We start from the raw sequence: 18771 nt of genomic DNA on the forward strand, positions 1-18771 counted from the left end.
ACGTGATTCTTCCATCTATTTTGCAGTTCACCCCTCCAGCTGGGAACCATCTATCCTACTGCCACCTGGATGTTGGTTCCTAGGCAACTGCTTTTAGTTGGAGCTGGACCAGCCAACATAAGGCCAAACATGTGAGTGTTCTTGGAACTTCCTCCAACCATGGACTGAATGTTACATCCCCAATGTTGATTGGTTTTGGACTGGAATTTGACTCTACACATTGCATTTCCACCTTCATGATATTGTCTGGATGTACACTCCTTAGGTCTACGTTGCAGATTGTACTTAATTTGTGCACATGATGATTTAGATTATCAGAATAGAAGCTCCTCTTCCCTTCTGGTTCCTAGACCTGAGGTGAATGACTGAGGACCTTCCTACTGCCACAGACTGTCAAGTTCCCCACAGTTGCACTGGTCTGATGTGCCATAGCCATTCTGCACACTTTTCTTTTCCTTAGAGATTTGGAATTGTTACCTAGTTCTGCCCTTTGAGTGTGTTTCCTCTCCATAGATGTGGCACACTCTATGTGTGCTCTTCAGAAGCTTTTGAAGAGTGCTCATCTAGGTAGTTTTACACTGGTCCCACCACCTGTTCAATGTGGAATTTCAGCTGTAACTGTGAGAGGAGGTAAGTACTTGTAAGTACTAATATTCCAAAACACCATCTGCTGACACAATAGCTATTCGTCGACCTTCACTTTGCCCATCTAAGCATTAGTCTTGCTTGCTCCAGTCTTTTATACCCCACTTAAATGCCCTTGGCTATATTTGATTTTGCGATGCTCTCTACCCACAACAATGCACCCTCTGTCCTGGTACAATATATAAGCACCTCACTCAGATAATGTAATCACTTTTTCTCAACAAAGCATTGGTCATGGTTTTCGCTGACGAATTGCTGTGCTTCGTTAGGTTCTGGATTGCGATTTGGGCATTGCCTTGTGGATTTCTGTACAATTATAATTTCCTTTAAAAAATTATGTTTGGAAGTTAACATTTTCCTAAATTTAGAATGTATTTCCTATAATATATTTACCTCCTCTGACACATTCCTGCCCTTCCTCCCCACTAAGAGCTGGTGTTAATGACTGGGATGGCGTAAGTTTTGAAAAAGTGAATATATTATCTGAGTGAGGTGCTTATATACAGTACCAGAATAGTGGGTGCATTGACGTGGGTGGAGAGTGTTGCAAAATCAAATATCAACAAGAGCGTTTAAGGGGAGGGGGGTATAAAAGACAAGCAAGTGAGACCAATGCTTAGATGGGCAAAGTGAAGGTTGAGGAATAGCTGTTGTGTCAGTAGAGGTAAGTATTATTGGAAATACATTTTCAATTTAGGAAAAATGTAAACTTTTCCTACACTGAAAATGTATATTTCCAATGAATACTTACCTCCCATCTTCCCCACTTTTGGTGTCATTTTTCATACCTAATCTCAAAGTGAAGATTGGGTTCAACTGCATAGAGGAAGTCAGCTGCAGTAGGAGGATTTGTTGCACTCGTATTGGTGAAGGACTGTTGCATGCTTAAATGTAGTTGAACTACATGGTTTACATGTGGAATTAGGTGGGAGTTTCAAGGCTATTGTTGAGTGAAACTTACACACTAGAGGGCAGTCAAATTGAGAATAGATGTAACTGTGAGACTAGGTAAGTATCTATTGGAAATATGTTTTCAGTGTAGGAAAATATTAACATCATGAGCTGTTAACGTATGTATCAATTAATAAGGGTAAAAGAATAATGAGAACTTGCAAAAAAAAGAACTTTTATAAATCATTATAGTAAGTTTCTTGTGTGATTAAATACAAAAACTTTTTTACCACTTGAAATATACCAACTTTACTATAACACTATGTTCTTAATTTTTATTTCAGTCATAATTTTAAAATATTCTGTGTAATACAAAAAATATAATCAAGTAATTCTTATGATATTTTATGCATTTCAAAAACATTTAAGCTCTTTTTTATGAGTCATTCAAATACCAGATAAAAAATTAATTTTTATCTTTTTTGTTTTATAGCTGGTATGATTTTTTTGTCATTAGCTGATTCTTAACAATATTTACGAAAAAGTGTATATTTTTCTTGTCTTGTTAAAAGCATTCATATGACAATAACTTCCCAGTTTATACATTTTGAATCATAATTTTTGGTTTAGCTCTCTCTTTTGTTTTTCTTTCTCTACCTGTTTGTCATGTATAACAATTACTTATATTATCAAGTTTATTAAGGTTTTGTTATGTGATATCTAACATTCTCTTAGTAGCTTTTAAATTTTGTTTAACATAAGTCATATATAGTTAATTTGTAAACTTGTGTTACAAATATAGATGATTAAAGGTAGAGCTGGGTAATTAGTGGTATTTGCTATTCATTTAATCAGTAGGCTTGTTAATCAATTACATTCAATTAATTGATTAGTGCAGTGTTTCTGAAACCAGAGTACACATTTTTTTGTATGAGCAAAAGAAAACATAATGTTAAAAACAGTAAATTTACACTTTACATTAACACAAGTAGCTATAGAGTTGATGGTGAATGCTGCCTGTTGCCTTTCCTCTAGTTAGCAGTTCAAAATTAGTGGCAGTGACAGATAGCATTAGTAGTTTTGTCATAACAAAGAAAAGGCAAGCAAGTTAGGTAGCAATGGGAATCAGACTCAAGAACTTAAAATCATTATGTAGTTTTGTGCTTAACAACAAACATAATGATAATATGTCAGTTACTTAGATAGTTCAAATAATCTGAGCAATAATTAGAAACACTAATTTTGATTAATTGATTATTTTCTTGACATAAATTGATTAATTTCTATTTTCAATTATTCAGTTTATTTATCACTAAGTAATTAAAGTGCCCAGCTGTATTTAGAGGACAATAAACCTCTTTTTGTTTATGGTTTGATGTTTAGGGCAAATTCTGTGTTAGTATTGATTATTATAATTAAAATGATTTAATTTATTAATTTTAGAGAATGAAAAGCTATAATTTGTGTTATCATAGATTTTTTTGCTGCTACTGATTTGTTTTTTTATTCCACATTATATTAATTTAACTACTAATTTTTAGGACTGAACTAAGCAATAAATCTGAAATAACCAATGGTACTACTCTCTCAACCACTGAGACATCTTCAACTGTGTTGACAGATTCTGTTTTACCACAGAAAGGAGCAGCAGAGGCAGAACATCACTCAAGCATGAGTATTTTCTTTGTTTTAAGTGTCATTGGTAAGTAATTTTTAATTTAAAAGAACAGTAGTTCAAGTTCTCTCTGTATTTAAAGACACAGGGTCACCTTGAACACTGAAATTATATCACAGGTTAACTGTAATTTAGTTTTAAATTATTTTTCTTTTAATTTCAACAGCCATTATAAATAACTTACAATAAAATAGTTGCATGATTTTGGCACTGTATGTTAGGTTGCTACTGTTTATGCTCTTCTGTATTTAACCATTTCTTTTGAGTCACAATTTACCAACTCTTGTCAAGTCTAAAACACCCATATTCATCCAGCCTATGCTATCTTTGGCTTTGTCTAATTTCAAGCAGTGGAAGCTTCTTCCCCTCATTATCATTTCTTTCACACTCACGTGGTTTGACAGAGTGTATTGTAATTCTAGTTTTGAATCAAATTTTGATTAAAACAAATGTTTTATTACTTAACTTATAAATTGTAAAAGCTACTAGCCAGCAAATTTTCTGTATATATCTCATATGTGAGAGAAGGCAGCACTTTACAGAGTCATTCAGAAATATTGGGATAAATAGGCATTCATTTTCAAAACTATCATCAGAACTTTGATGTTCACCTTGATTTGTTACTCCAGCACTCGGACTCAGTCATATGCTGGTACAAATTGACAGTAAATGTTAAACCAGTAATGATAATGATAAGGGATGACTGTAAAATTTAAATACATTAGTTTCCATCGGAAACACTGATGGGCACAGTATTGTTAAATGGTAATGAGGAGACTAGGACATCAGTATTTGAAACACCATATGTTTAGTGATAGCCCACTGTCATAGGTACAAATTGAACTAATTCATTAAATTTTCTTTCTCTCTTTGCAATTTTGAGTGTTGGTTACAACAAGGATGGGAATTAACTACTACTTGAACCTTGATTTTCACAATTGGTTTGCATGGTGACCTACTTCTCATTATGCAAAACAAGTAAACTTGTTTGTTGTATTCTCTGAAAAAACCCAAGCAGAAAAGTTTACTGTAGGGGATTTTTTTTTTGTTAGTTTCTTTAGAACTGTAAGTTATAACATGTACAAATATGAATGGAAAAAAACAGCAGGAGAAATGTTTATAAAACTTAACTTTCTTTCACAAATACAATGGCATGGAACAAGGCTATCAGTTACACTCTGGACATTATTCATCCTTCTAAAGGTATCTGATGACTTAAATCCTTTAATGCGAACATTCCCTACACCATCACATTACCTTTAGCATCTTGTACTGTTGGAGTTGGCACAAGTATAGTTAAATGCTGTATATTTTGTTTTATTATGAATATAGGAGAGGTTTTGCACATCTCACCAGACTGTAACACATGCTTCCAGTCATTCATTTTCCACAGCTTGCATTCAAAACACCATTGAAGTTGTACATCTTTGATAAGTAGTATTCAACTGTCAAATGGCAATTTACAATTGTAATTTCTTCTTGATCAGTCACTAAAAGTTAACAGCCATAGTTTTTCTTAGTTGTAAATGTAGTTTTTTTTGGTTGCCACTGTTAATAGACTCTGACAAATGACTTCGAACATCTTGTACAAGAAATGGTATGTTGCTGCTACTTGATGATGACACATTATTATTTCTTTTTAATCTTCGCCATCATAATGCAGGCTAACCATTTTATGACTATGCCTTCACTTTATAAAGTTCAAATAATCTCTTCACACATGACATCAACAGTGTGTATACTTGTAACTTTTTTTTGTATCACAGTGTCAGGGTTTTAGTATATGGGCTTGGATTCTTTACAGTAGCTGTCTGTAACCTGTTGGTGATAAATTAGAACAATAAACAGACAGCACACAATTCACTTGTTTTAAAATAATATATTCCAAATAAGTCAAATGTATGTACAAAAATTATTTACACAATAGGATATCATAGTTGTATCTAAAACTCTAAATAATTCTCTTTTCTTGTCAGAAGTCCATGCAGGCTGTTTCAATTACTTTAGAATCCAATTGACAAGACGAATTATTTTTCTCTGTTCTGTTTCTTACACAATCTGTGATAAATTCACTTACATTACCTTGTGGCTTACCACAGTCGTATCTAGAACATTAAATAATTGTCTCCTTCTTGTCAAAGTCCACACAGATGGGTTCAATTATCTTAGAACATCCTTTGACAAGTCAAGTTATTCTCCTTTTTCTGTTAAACTGTGAAACTCGCTTTAAAATATTGCATGTTATGGCTAAACTAACAATCAAGTAGTCTAACTTCACTTTTACAAACTTAATGTTTTCTGACTTAACTTTTTCTTAACTTCTTTTATTTGTTACTACAATTGTATCCAGAGCTTTTAAGTAATTGTCTTCTTTTTGTCAGAAAAATTATTGTTATGATCTATGAGAAGTGAAAAAAATACATTACACTTTCTATCATGAGAGTGACACATGCTTCATTTGTTTAAACATTTTACATTATAAACCTGACTTCTTATGAATGATTGATGTAAATTTAGTGCTTTATGGAGGAGATCCAATTTTTGATAGTGCTTGTATAAAAGGTTTATGAAATTATATTTGAATTAGTTCAGTGATTCTGTGCATTCTACAAGTATCATAATTAATATATGTAATGTTGTAACTAAGACTGGGTTTTGTAAAATCCACACAGCCTGCTTATTTCTAATATCGAATAAAATGCATCATCTACAGCAGCTTATTTGAAACTCTATTATGCATTTGTATGGCTGAAAACTTATGTTGAGTTATACATATACAAATATATGTATATATTTGTACTATAGGTTTGCTACCTTAAAAGGGATTACACTTTACCAGATGTGGAGCTACATTGTTCATAAGTAGTATGGAGATAAAACTTATTAATATCTGCAAGGTTAAAAAATCATTCCTTTGTACAAATCAAACATATTTCTAACTCAAAATAACTGGAAGATAATAGGCATGCTATGTTTTCTTTCATTTTGAATGAACAAATAATCATGATTTCACTACATAAAGACCAAGTCACAAAATCTACTAATGTTATAGTTGTCTCAATTGCAAAATGTTCTGTCACCAACACAAGTGAAAACAATGGGTCTGTTGTGTTTCTCACTTGGTGTGGTGTTGATTATTCTAGCAATGTTGTTTCTCAAATGAGAAAAACAAATGTTTTTGAATACAGAGGGTTGAGTATACTATATTAAAATAATTTTGAATATGCAAATCAACAAGTCATGTGACAACCACAAACGATGCATCAGAAATACATTTTGATATTACTAGGCATGATGTAAGTAGAATGATGGCACTGAAAATTGATAATTTTTGTGTAGGTTTCCAACTTCCCTTTCCTACATAAAATACTCATTCACTCAGATCATAAAAATGTGTTCAGTTCAGGGACTTAGAATTTCAAGGATTTAGGATATCCCTTTTACTTAATGGCATTAGAAAACAAATGAATATTGGTCACTTAAGGCACTATAACCATCCAGAAAGAGACCTGCAACATGTCATACTCCAGCCATGGTAAGCAAAGTGCAATGCCTTGTAACAGGTTAGAATCCATGAACAAAAGGTAAGTAGCAGAAGCCACCCACTTGCTCCAAGCAGTAGTATGCAATATAATCAAGAAAGATAAATCGGTGAAAAAAATATCCATAAATATTACATAGCATGTTATGAAACTCTCAAAAGGATTCACAATTACTGCTGGATGCTGTATCAGGGGAAAGTGAATGATCAGGAAGATAGATACTAAGGACAAGGTCAACTTTGTTTACTGTCAGACCAATGCTATGAATCCCGGGTACCATAAAGACATACCAATTTTGTATGGATATAAGGCCAACTGGTAAGGGTTTACCAAGATAAGGCTTCCAATGATACCTCCCATTCGACTGTTACATATCTTAAGCAGCTGGAGAATGAAATGAATATTCATGTTATTCCATATGATACTTACCAGTCAAGTTGCCAGACACTTCACTTTTGTATTTCTGTGCACTCAAACTGTTGAAATTGGCATTGGGAAACTAGATGGATTATGGCAAGTGTGTAAGGAGGAATGGTGAGTTTTTGATGTGGAAGTCTTACAACATAGATTTTTGCAATGGATTATGGCAAGTGTGTAAGGAGGAATGGTGAGTTTTTGATGTGGAGGTCTTACAACAGAGATTTTTGCAATGGATTATGGCAAGTGTGTAAGGAGGAATGGTGAGTTTTTGATGTGGAAGTCTTACAACAGAGATTTTTGCAATGGAAGCTATGCTGCCAGGGTTATTGCCAAGAAACGTGGCTGTCAGATAGAACATGATTAGACATGGTGACATGGATTGTAATGATATGGTGAGGCTTCAAAATCATATTAACCCTCTATATACCAACCTTGCAATTACCATGTAGCCATGAGCTATATATGCTATAACGTTTAATGTAGTAAGTGTATCTACACAAATTTTGGAAAGCTTTTAGTAAATATTACTTGTCTTTTGTACAAAAAGGATCAAATTTTTTCATTTAGTATTTTTACTGAAGAAATTTTTTGTGAATCTATAGAGTCAGAGTTTGATTCAGACCCTGACCAGTCTGAGTGTAAGATTATATTTATTTTAAAATTAAAGATACTTTTTTTCACCTTACAGTTTTCAGTTTCATTATCTGAACCTTCTAAATGAATATGAAAAATTCTTTTCAGTGAAACTTTTAATTTTTTTATTTTCTCTACCCCAACACTATGTGGGCTTGGTTCATTTCGCTGACCACAAAAAGATACAAAATAAATATAAATTACCCCCCTTTTTTTCTTCCTAGATTGGCTACAGATTGTAATAGAAAATTACAATTATTTATCATAAATATCTCTTAACAGTTTAAGAACTGTTTTATCTAATTTTATTGTTTTATTGCTCTTTGAACCATGTCTAATTACTAATCATGTGTAACAAAGTTATAAACACCTAGTGAGCAATTAGCTCAAGTTATGGTTAAACAAATTACATGCTTGAGTGCATGACTTGCTGAGAATTGTTTTACTTGATATATTTCTTGCCTAATCTAATAAGTTAATTTTTTTACTTTTATAACAATAAATAAAAAGCTGTACATAAAGAGAAGAAATTTAATACTTACTTGTGAGTTACATACTGTTTCTGCAGTCAAAGTCTCGATAAAAGTTAACCCTTTTTTTTTCGTAGGGTTATTGTTTGTACTTTACTAAATTTTTATTTATTTTAAATATTCCGTTAGAAACATAAAACAATAACATGCACAAAGAATACAATGTCTTATAACCATTATAAATAAGCTATAAGTGCATTAAAATATTTCCCTTTCTTGGTCAAGGTGAACTTATCAATAGCAACTTTGAAACTGTAGGCTAAATAATTCAAAAACTATTATCAGAATGAATTAGCCTATTATGTAAGGCAGTAAATTAAAATCAAAATCTTCTCTCTCTATTTGTTATAAATAATGTATTAGCAAATATCAGAGAGAATTATTGACTTTTTTGAAAGACTGTGTGATAGGAGGGTGTGGCATGTGGATTTGACTTTCTGGTTTGTAGATCTGTAAATCAAGATCATTGAAGGCTAGAAAATGTATTTGTCTTAGCAAGATCTGTGCTATAAGTTTGTAATTTCTATTAAAAATTAAAAGCTCAAATGGAGGTGGAAAGAATATGTGAATTGGGCAATTTGGAGTGAACAAATATCACATGAAGATTGAGAATTTATTTAAATAGATTATTTTCAAATTAAGAAATAAAATCTAATATAATATTAACATTTGTGGCATAACTGACTTCTCTAATTATGCAATAGGAACAGAAAGCCTCATTGTGAACTCCATCTTAGATGCTGCTAAATTTAAGGCTTTCTTTTATGTTTTATGACAGAATGACTGCATTGACAGCTTTCTCTTGAGTGCACCACTGGTGGTATATGACATCGTGTCTTTACCCATTTAAGCTTTGGGTGTCATGTGCCACTAGTGGTGCACACTATGATTTCAATAATAATAATCAAATGATCATAATATTCAATTTTTTTTTTTTCAGAGAAATTTTGCCAATTTTTAAAAGAATTATGAATATTTCACAATTTTATGGTTGTAAAAAAGGTACATCAGATAAAAATAATCCCTACTGTGGATGAAAATAGTTCAAATATTGTGATAGGAAGCCTACAATGTGCTTGGAGTATTTCAATGACAGGCATAAATGAAAATTAGAATTAATTAAAATATTCATTGTATGTCCTTTTTTTTCCAATTTTCATAAATAGCTTTCTGAAAAAAACAATGTATAATTAGTTTTTGGTCTACTTACTATGAAAATTTTCTTTTCATTGAATTTCTATCCTTATTATATTACACTTTTCATAACAGTTTTTTATTTATGAAAGAATTCTCAATTAGTTTGTTTTTTTTACTTCAGTTACTCACATAGAAAAATTTAATGCCAGTCTCTAGATGTAATATTAAAATATAAAGTAATTTAATCATGTAAATTTGGTTATTTCAGTTGTCCTTTCCACATGGCATTCGTACTCCATTCGTACATGATGGAAGGCGGGGCTTTATTATAGCCGTCCGTACAAAATAAATACTTTCATATAGATCTTGGGACATATGAGGTGCAGTTATATCTTATGAATGCTGTGTGCAACAGGTAGCTCACGACATCCAACAGAAAACACGCAAATGTACCACTGGTGGTGCACGATGTCATGAACGTGTTAACTGTGTTTGATGCCAAGTTTATTAGTATACATTAATAATAAAGTAGTATAATTAAATTTTAAATTTACCTTTGCAAAAAGGTAATGCAGAGGCACTTTTACCTACCCATATCCAGAAGGTTAATATAAAATACTCAAACGTCTTTACTCCAGTTTGGAATTAAACAATAAATATTCTGTTTCTCCCACACTGAAGTTGAAGCTTATTATTGTAGTCTTTATCAAACACGCCGACAAATGGCTCACTGTTCCAAGGAAAATCTATTATTCTCCTAAAACAGTTTCTTCATGTACATGTCATATTTGGGTATATGATTAAATATACACAAGTTGGTACATAAATAACATAAACTATGTATGTGCCTAATCATATGTACACACATGACAATACATAAACCAATTCATGCTTAGTGCATGACATCACTGTTCAGAAACAAGGCTGGTAACTATAGCAACTAATGGCAGTGTCAGTTTACTACCTGGGCACATGCAGGCTTCAGCTGAAGACTTACACCAGTCCATCTCAAGTGATATCATGAAAATAAAAGTAATTATAAATGGAAATAAATAGAAATGTTCCTTATTGCCATAGTTATCCATCCAGATAACATTTTATGTTGTCAACTATGAAATATACGTATATAAACAATCTAATCTAATAGAAGTATGAGGAATGACAGCAAAATCAATTTTGCCATATAACACAGCATTAAGCCCAAATTGTTTGTTTTCCCACTACTATTAATATCCAGTGGTTATAAAGAACTATTACATCATATAAACTCAAAAAATAAATAAGACAAAAAAAATCCAACAAAATTATCTACATTTCATCAATATTTATATACAGTATACATCAATAACTCCCTTACTGCTTTGAGGAAAACCAATATGAATATACCTGACTAACAGGTGCAAATCTTGCATGACAGCACAACAACATAAGGTTTTATTGACTTGTGTAAATGATCACAAGTTTGCTTTGAAAGTTCTAAAGGCACATATTCACCACAGAATTTAACTTAATGCTTGGAAAGTCAAGATTGCAAAATCATTTCAATATATTGCATGTTACCATCAGTAGATAAGACCAACTGTCATTTTTCTAGAATCTTTTGTGACAACCTCTGCTGTCTTAGCTGTGTTTGTAGCAGAAAAGATGTGGTCTGTGCCACAGTAATGCTGCTATATCTCACTAAACAGGTCAAACAGTTCTTGCAAGATATCAGACAAATGTTTCATTACCAAATATTGTTTGAAAGCTCAACTATCAATGTATCAGTCAACTACAGAATAATGGAGAAGCTATATAGATGTCTTATGTAAAATCACACTCGATAATTTGGAAGTTAATGAATATAACTTTCTTTCAGTTATCGATTTTTCTTTTCAACTGACCATCCTAACTGTTAGTCAAGCAGTTAATTTCATTCACTATGATTAGGAGGTCAGCATTTCAACCACTCATCAAAGCAGATGGACTACTCATCTTTTGGCAGTTCCTTTTCTGACTCCATAATAGACTGTCAATAGTTTTCTCCCTGTCAGCTGAGTTGAGAGGATACAGCACAGAGCTCTTGTTTTTCAGTATTAACCTGCCCTTTCGTCTCTGATTTTGGAGTAACCAATTCTTGAGATGCTCATTGGTTACACTTTTCAGTGCTCTTACTCACATCTGTGACTGCTGTAACTCATAGGTCATTGAGTTGAGCTGTCAACACAAGATATGAACCAGTCTACCCAGAAATGAGTTGCTTGTTTGCTTCAGTCACATAAAAAAGCCAAACCCAATCACCAGATTTGAATTTCCAATCCATTACTGTTTTGTTATAATATCTTGTTTTGTGCACAGCCACTGTATCCACTTGCTGATGTTCAAGTTAATGTGTATTAACTATTGCAAATTGCAACCAATCCTCATACTTATATTGACCCTACAGGGCACCTGCACTGGGGAGGGCCAAGTATTAGATCCACTAGGAAGTGCACTTCTTATCTGAACATCAGCAGATATAGAGAACAATCACTTGATTTTGCTCTTTTATGTGGTGTGCTATCATGACATACAATAGGTACTAATTCCATTTGATTCATTTAGAAATCACAAGTGTAGCAAGCACCTACTTAAAAAGTCCACATTCTCCATTCAGCCAAACTATCAGACTGAGTATAATATGGTAAAGCTAATGTATTCACCACATCCAATAATCAATACAATTCTGATGATAATTGATTGTAGAAATTGTTTACTCGATCCATGTGGGTCTCCCCAGGTGCTCCAAATCATATTAGACATTGTTAAAGCAACAGAAGTGATGGATTGCACTAATGTGTTGACCAACAGATAAACGTTGCTCCATTTAGTGAAGTAATTAATAATGGCAAATGTGTGTTTCTTCAGTGTAGGCTTTAGATACAGTATTCAATGTTTTAAGTGAATGCAGCCATGAGAACCACTTCTGCATGTTTACAAGAATGGTGTATGATACTTCCTGATTCCCTCCAATCCTTGTATTATGTACAATCTGCCTTAGAGCTTTGGGACTTTAGCTGCATCCATAACTAACTATACAACTAATAGATATTATGTGCATCATTATCACATTCACCTGTAATGATGCTCAGTCTTCATTTTGATGCATGGAAACCAATACTCCAGATATATATCTAGATTCTTTGGTTGCTTCTCTTGAATATCTTTACTGGCTATTTGAGATGTCTATCCAAAAGCAGAATTTTCACTGCTTGTGTGCTTTGGTGTCACTGCTGCTGCAATGTCTTTGATTACTGTATGGTGTTCAGGATGTGATATTCAATGAACAAACATGATCTCAATGGCTATCAAGATAATCTGTCAGAGTTACTATTCTGCTAACCTGAAGAGTGTTGTTGCTTGCAACATCATTATTCAACATTTAATCATACCTTCCAGATTTCTGAAGTTTATCTACCATGCCATTGATTCACTTAGATGGTGAAGCCCTTACAAGTAGTAGTAGTAGTAATGTTTGACAAATACTACAACTGCAGGCAGTTCCTTATTTGTTGTACAGTATTAACAAAACCTCTCCAATGTGAATTATCATTGGCATCAGTATAGATGAAAAGGCAGCCTTGATGAAGATGAACTGGCGTCAGTGCATTAACAAAAACATACCTCAAAGACTATGTCCAAATTTCTGTGTCCACAAAAAACACATATCAACAGTTTTAGTCTAACTAGACAGTAGCAGTTCTTAACCACTGTGATCTTAACAGTGGACACTTCATAATTTCATACTTGACAACTGTGCAATGAATACCCCCTCCCTTTGTATGAATAAATGCGTATGTTCATTTACACGTCTTTATCTTTGTCTTACTAAAATACCATTTTCAGGTGTGGCCTGAATCGTTTGAACAAATATTACTGTGTCATCCACATAATGGGATATCTCTTCCATTGCAGTCCTTTTAAGTGTAAACTCCATCAGCTTCTTGAATGTTACAGATATATTACACAGACTGAATGACATGACATGAATTCCTACAGCCTTTCTCAAGTGCTGAAAGCAGTTTTAGGTCTGTTTTCATCAACCAATTTCTCTTGCATGTTGCTGGAAGCCAAATCTTCTATGTTGAACTAGTAGGTACCTTAAAACACATTAAGACATTCATCCATATGTGGTAGATGAAAGTTTCTAAAACATATTACCATGTTGACCCACTTAATCTCCACAAAAATTGTTGTTGTTGTTTAAGTGGAACTTTAGGCAGAAGGTTGTCTGGGAGCAGTGCATGGTTGAAGTTGATATTGCTGCTAATTTCTTCTTATGCCTCAGTTTATGGCTGAAACTGCATCAATACAGGAACTACAAGGTCCATGTGGTGCTGCATGAGTTTTCTTGTCATGTTCTGAGTAAAATTGTCAAAGAATGTAACTTCACAACTTTAAAAGACATGCTTAGGGATGTCTTTCTCTGTAATCTAATTAGATCAACTGTGTGAGCAGAAGTTTTCATGAAGCTTTTGTTTTTGAACTTTGAACTTAGCCCTGTGAATCAGTCAATTTTCCACTAGAACAAATTTGTGGCACAACTAATTGACAAACTTTTCTCAGTCATCAAGTTGCTTTTCTTCCAAGTGTTCTAAGACATTTAGTGCTAGAACGTTCAAACTCAGTATCAAACATTGCATCATCTGTTTTGAGTCCATTTGTTCCAAGCAACAGCCTGTTTAAAATCTATAAGGAAATGGTCCAAATTCTCTTTCATCTTCTTTTTAAATGCTTATGGGTTCATCTGTTTCATATTGTCATCATAACTAAATGATGATGAAGACCAGCATATCTACAGCTTTTCTATTGCTCTGTGGCTGATATACTATCATTGTTCAGGGGAGACCTTCATTCTTCTCCAAAAGTCCAAAGACATGTGCATCCTGGTAAATGTGGTGTACTCAGGCAAAGTTTAGAGCAGAATTTTGCTATGCTTAATAATATGTGTCATTGTTACATTCTGAGTTGACTTCAGTTATTGGATGCAGACTTGAGAATAGTGAGTGTGTTTGTCAGTTTGTTGTGCCCCTGACTGACTCAAGTATCAGCATGATAGCAGAATGAAACTGCCTGTTTTACATGTTGTTACTGCAGTTTTTGCATCAAACTTCATCCACACACAACACACTGCACTAGTCTCCTTGGTCATTCTTGGCTCAAGGTAATTCTTGATTTTTTCCTGGGCTAATTATGGAATGCCTAGGAGTACCATAGAAATCAGCTCAATGAATCTTAAGATACCCAGACTGATTATTGCCACCATAACACACATTTATGACTCTTTGCTCCTTCATGCAGAAGGTAACCATTAGAGGCCAAGCTTCAGCAACTGGAGTTTCACCCATTTACCTAGCAATCTCTTGGTCCTGAAGATGGGTCAAAAAATGGTCATCACTATCACCATGACTGACAAAAGTTCTTGATCTGTACTTACAACATTCTCAAATTGTGTCCTCACTTTAATTGCAGCTTTTTCTTCTCTGCTTTAAGCTCTACGCAATTTTAGATAGGGCCATTTCATGATAATTGTTTACAAACTTTACAGAACTAGTGTCAAATGGTTAAGAAAAACACATTCAAAATGAACTCTAGGATAACAATTTCTAGGTCATTATACTAAAATGTAACCAAGTAACTTTTCTGTGGTACACTGATTTCCAACAGATGAGCACAAAGTATTAGCAGTATAGCATGTTCTGGAAATGTTAAGCAGATAATTATGAAGTAGGAGATTAAAGAATTAGTTAATGCAAGTGAACATATAAGAAGAATCTTAATTCAAAACAAACATGTCTTCTTAAAACTAAACTGTGTTGCCTCTGTATATTGTATGACTTTTGGGGGATAGGTAATTCTTATTTCTGCACATGAAAGAGATAAGAATAATAGTATGTCATACTGTTAATAGTGTCAAATCAGAACATAATCCTAGTGCTGTATCCCACAACCTAGATTACATTAATCAACAATCATTCCCATTAAACATTTTTAAGGGAGATAGATAAGCCATCAAATCTTACTAACTTGCATCAGGGATTCCAACCAGTATGATTTGAGCATACTGATTATGATATTAATGTTAAAAATAGAAGAGTATGATGTATGTACAAAGAAATGTGATTTTATTAGTTATTCATCCAACTTTGGAAAGTTATGGAAAAATATATTTGAAAATAATTCTTTCAAGAAAATCATTCCCTAAGTAGTTTAAATATAATGTAGTTGTATGAAATCAGCCTATAGGGTTTTTTGTAACTTAGTCAAATATTTCTAGTAGAGTGTGTATTCAAGAGCTCACCAAACTAGTTATTGTTAAGACTTTTATTGCAATAATTCACATGAATAATAGACAGGGCTCCAGATACACCTCCATCTCCAAAAAAATGAATCTAAGTGGTATCGGAGAGCAAAAGTTTAAGACAAAATACAGTGGGGAGTTCCCAGTACTAAAACTAATCAGAACATCATACCTACTGCAAATGTTGCTCATCAAAAGAATCTTCATGGAACTAGAGATTATATTGTGAAATGCACAAGAACTGGAAGCCACATTACTGAAGCGAATATTGTGTCTTCGTCAAATACAATGTGCATATTGAGCCCAATATGATGTTAACTTACTTTTCTACTTTAAAATTAAACAATAGTAACATAACACTGACATTTTGATTCTCACATATTCAGTACTGGGTTGATAAAAACATTTCAATGATCCAACCAAGGTTTTTGGTCCAGTATTGTATCACCTTTTTAGAAGCTAACATCTTGTTTTGCACAAGTAAGTGTTCCAACACTCACAATAAGTACAACCTTATTTCAAGAGGGCATGACAATACAAGCCCTACTTAAACACTCAAACTGGTATGCAATCCTTGTTTAAGACTAGAAGGTTAGCAGAAATTTATGTCCTTTCTACATCCTGTTCACAAGACATCACTAACTACATCTAGAACACCTGAAAGAAAATTATGAAACAATCTTCACTATGAATCACAGATTTTAAGCATGTACTTAATATATTAAACAATGCTTATAAATGTGAATTTTCCATGAACATATAAGAATCTTCTATTCCAATAGGTGTGTAAATGTTTGAATGTTGGTATTCTTATGTGTAACTGCCATGCAATGGAAAACCCATAGTGTTAGTTTTGTTGTGTACAATAATTCTTCCAAAAGTAACTTTTTATTCTTCAAAGTAAGAAATGTAAACAGTAGTATCGAATCACTGTTCAACATATTGTAATTTGATTTGGGTCTTTCATTTTTGTCATCGACAGTTGTAGTGTCCCATAGTGTATGTATGTATAAGAGAGAGTCAGTTTATTATATACTGAAGCCATAGATTATCTATGACATGAATTAATTATCAAAACTTTTTTTGTGTGGATTGTTATTAATACACAAACATTTTGCATGTAGCTTGGCATTATGTACTCTAGCAACAAAATCTTTAAAACACATGAACTTCTTTTTTCTAATGTTGTGATTGTATACTTTTTATTGATTTTCTGACCAAAGTGTATGGGATACTTCCATGTGCTTTTAGATGTGGACAGAAAATTGTTGTTTAGTGGTTTCAATACCTTAACCACAGTATTTATGAACAAAACATTTAAAACTTACACAAAAATTTTCACAATTGATAAATGCCCAGTTTCATTGACTCTCCCCTATCTAGGACAACAAAGTATCATACTTTCTGTACAACTTAAGTACTAACTTAACATCATTTTCAAATCATCCTTTAAGTTAAAACATGTTTTCAAAACAAAGGATCATCTGCCTATCACTGTTTACTGTTGAATCTATATAAATATACTAGCACTGTCTGTTGTGTGCCCATGTAACTACTTCACAGGGTGTGGATGGATCTTCACTAAATTTGGTATGGAGGTTCATGGGGGAGATACGGTTTGCAGTTTTTATGGGCAGTTTTGCATTTTTGCCACTATTTCGCCCCCTGTAGATGGATCTTCACCATATTTGACATGAAGGTTTGTTGGGTCCATGTAGAGATATATAGAAATTTTCAGTTTTGTGTTTTTACATTTTTTACTACTACTTCACCCCATGTTGATGGATCTTCACCAAATTTGGCATGAAGATTTGGTGGGTCTAGGTGGAGGTGCAAATTTGCGGTTTCACATTTTGTGTTTTGCAGTTTTTGTAGGTGTTTTTGCATTTTTTATAATTTCATATAATGGAAACAACTTTTCATGTCCTAAGATAACATTTCATTAATCATGAATTTACATAACTTCCATCCAGGGAACAGGTGCTCCAGCTAGTTGTTTTTAAGTGCATGTGTGATGACTGCAAAGCCACCTTTATAGGAAAAACTAAAAAAAATTTTTGTCCTCATCGAGTAATATCCTTCTAAGTCCACCCAATCAGCAGTCCAAAATCACAGTTATGAAACTGGACATTCACTTACTCAAGATTCCCCATTCTTTGTAATGATACTCTTTCTAGGTAGTCAGTAATGTTGTTTCTTAATTTTATTCTTGTTCCATTCAAATATAGTACACTTGAATTTTTTACTGAGCTTAATTTTCACTAAAATAGATCTACCCTGTTTTAAATATAATGGTCTTCTTATACATTTAATCTATATTAAAGTAGGTTTTTGAAAGAAATTGATCTTCTAATCAACATGTTTATAAGAAAAATTATATTTTTTATTTCCTTTTTTCATTGATACTCCTTCTAGATAGTCAATAATGTTGTTGCTTAATTTTATTGTTTTTCTTGTTCCATGCAAATGTAACACATTTGAATATTTTTATTAAGCATAATTTTCATTATCATCTTATGTCTGAAGAGAAATTAAGTGAAGAGGTCAAAACATTGCATGAGCCTAATTATTAATTTGTATGTATTTTCATATTACAAAATATCTCACAAGCTGGAATCAATTAGTTATGAGGTTCAAGTCAGTATTGGCTATTAAGAGCACACAGTGTCTACACATATTAGTTGCTATTTCCCAGATCCAGTTTCAAGTCTCAACCCTTTCCACTAATGCATCAGAAACTTTGATATTCTTCTGGGATGAATCAGATTTATCAAAACCTGAGAAAGAAAGCACTGTGTTCTATAGAAGAGAAAGTCTCAGGTCTTCAAAATATGCTTTTATATACCAAATTTGGATGATTAAAAATGTATGAAGAATTTTATGTGGTGGTGTTAGAGGAGTTACATCAAATTTGTGTACTTATGAAGCACATCATAACAGTACCAGTGGACATAGAAGAATGAAAAATGCTGGATATTT

The 18771-nt window shown here is 33.0% G+C and overlaps 1 protein-coding gene across 3 annotated transcripts in view; it reads left to right on the plus strand.

The window, feature by feature from the left end:
- The window catches only part of LOC106467371 (sodium/hydrogen exchanger 8-like), a 158889-nt gene that overhangs the window by 32702 nt on the left and 107416 nt on the right, over positions 1 to 18771 (plus strand). For all 3 annotated transcript variants that reach the window (XM_022395538.1, XM_022395537.1, XM_022395539.1), the window contains one exon: positions 3078 to 3238. In XM_022395538.1, coding sequence (XP_022251246.1) covers positions 3078 to 3238 — 161 coding nt within the window. The remainder of the gene's footprint in view (positions 1 to 3077; positions 3239 to 18771) is intronic.

The sequence above is a fragment of the Limulus polyphemus genome, unplaced genomic scaffold (genome assembly GCF_000517525.1).
Source record: "Limulus polyphemus unplaced genomic scaffold, Limulus_polyphemus-2.1.2 Scaffold2589, whole genome shotgun sequence".
NCBI classification, from domain to species: Eukaryota; Metazoa; Arthropoda; class Merostomata; order Xiphosura; family Limulidae; genus Limulus; species Limulus polyphemus.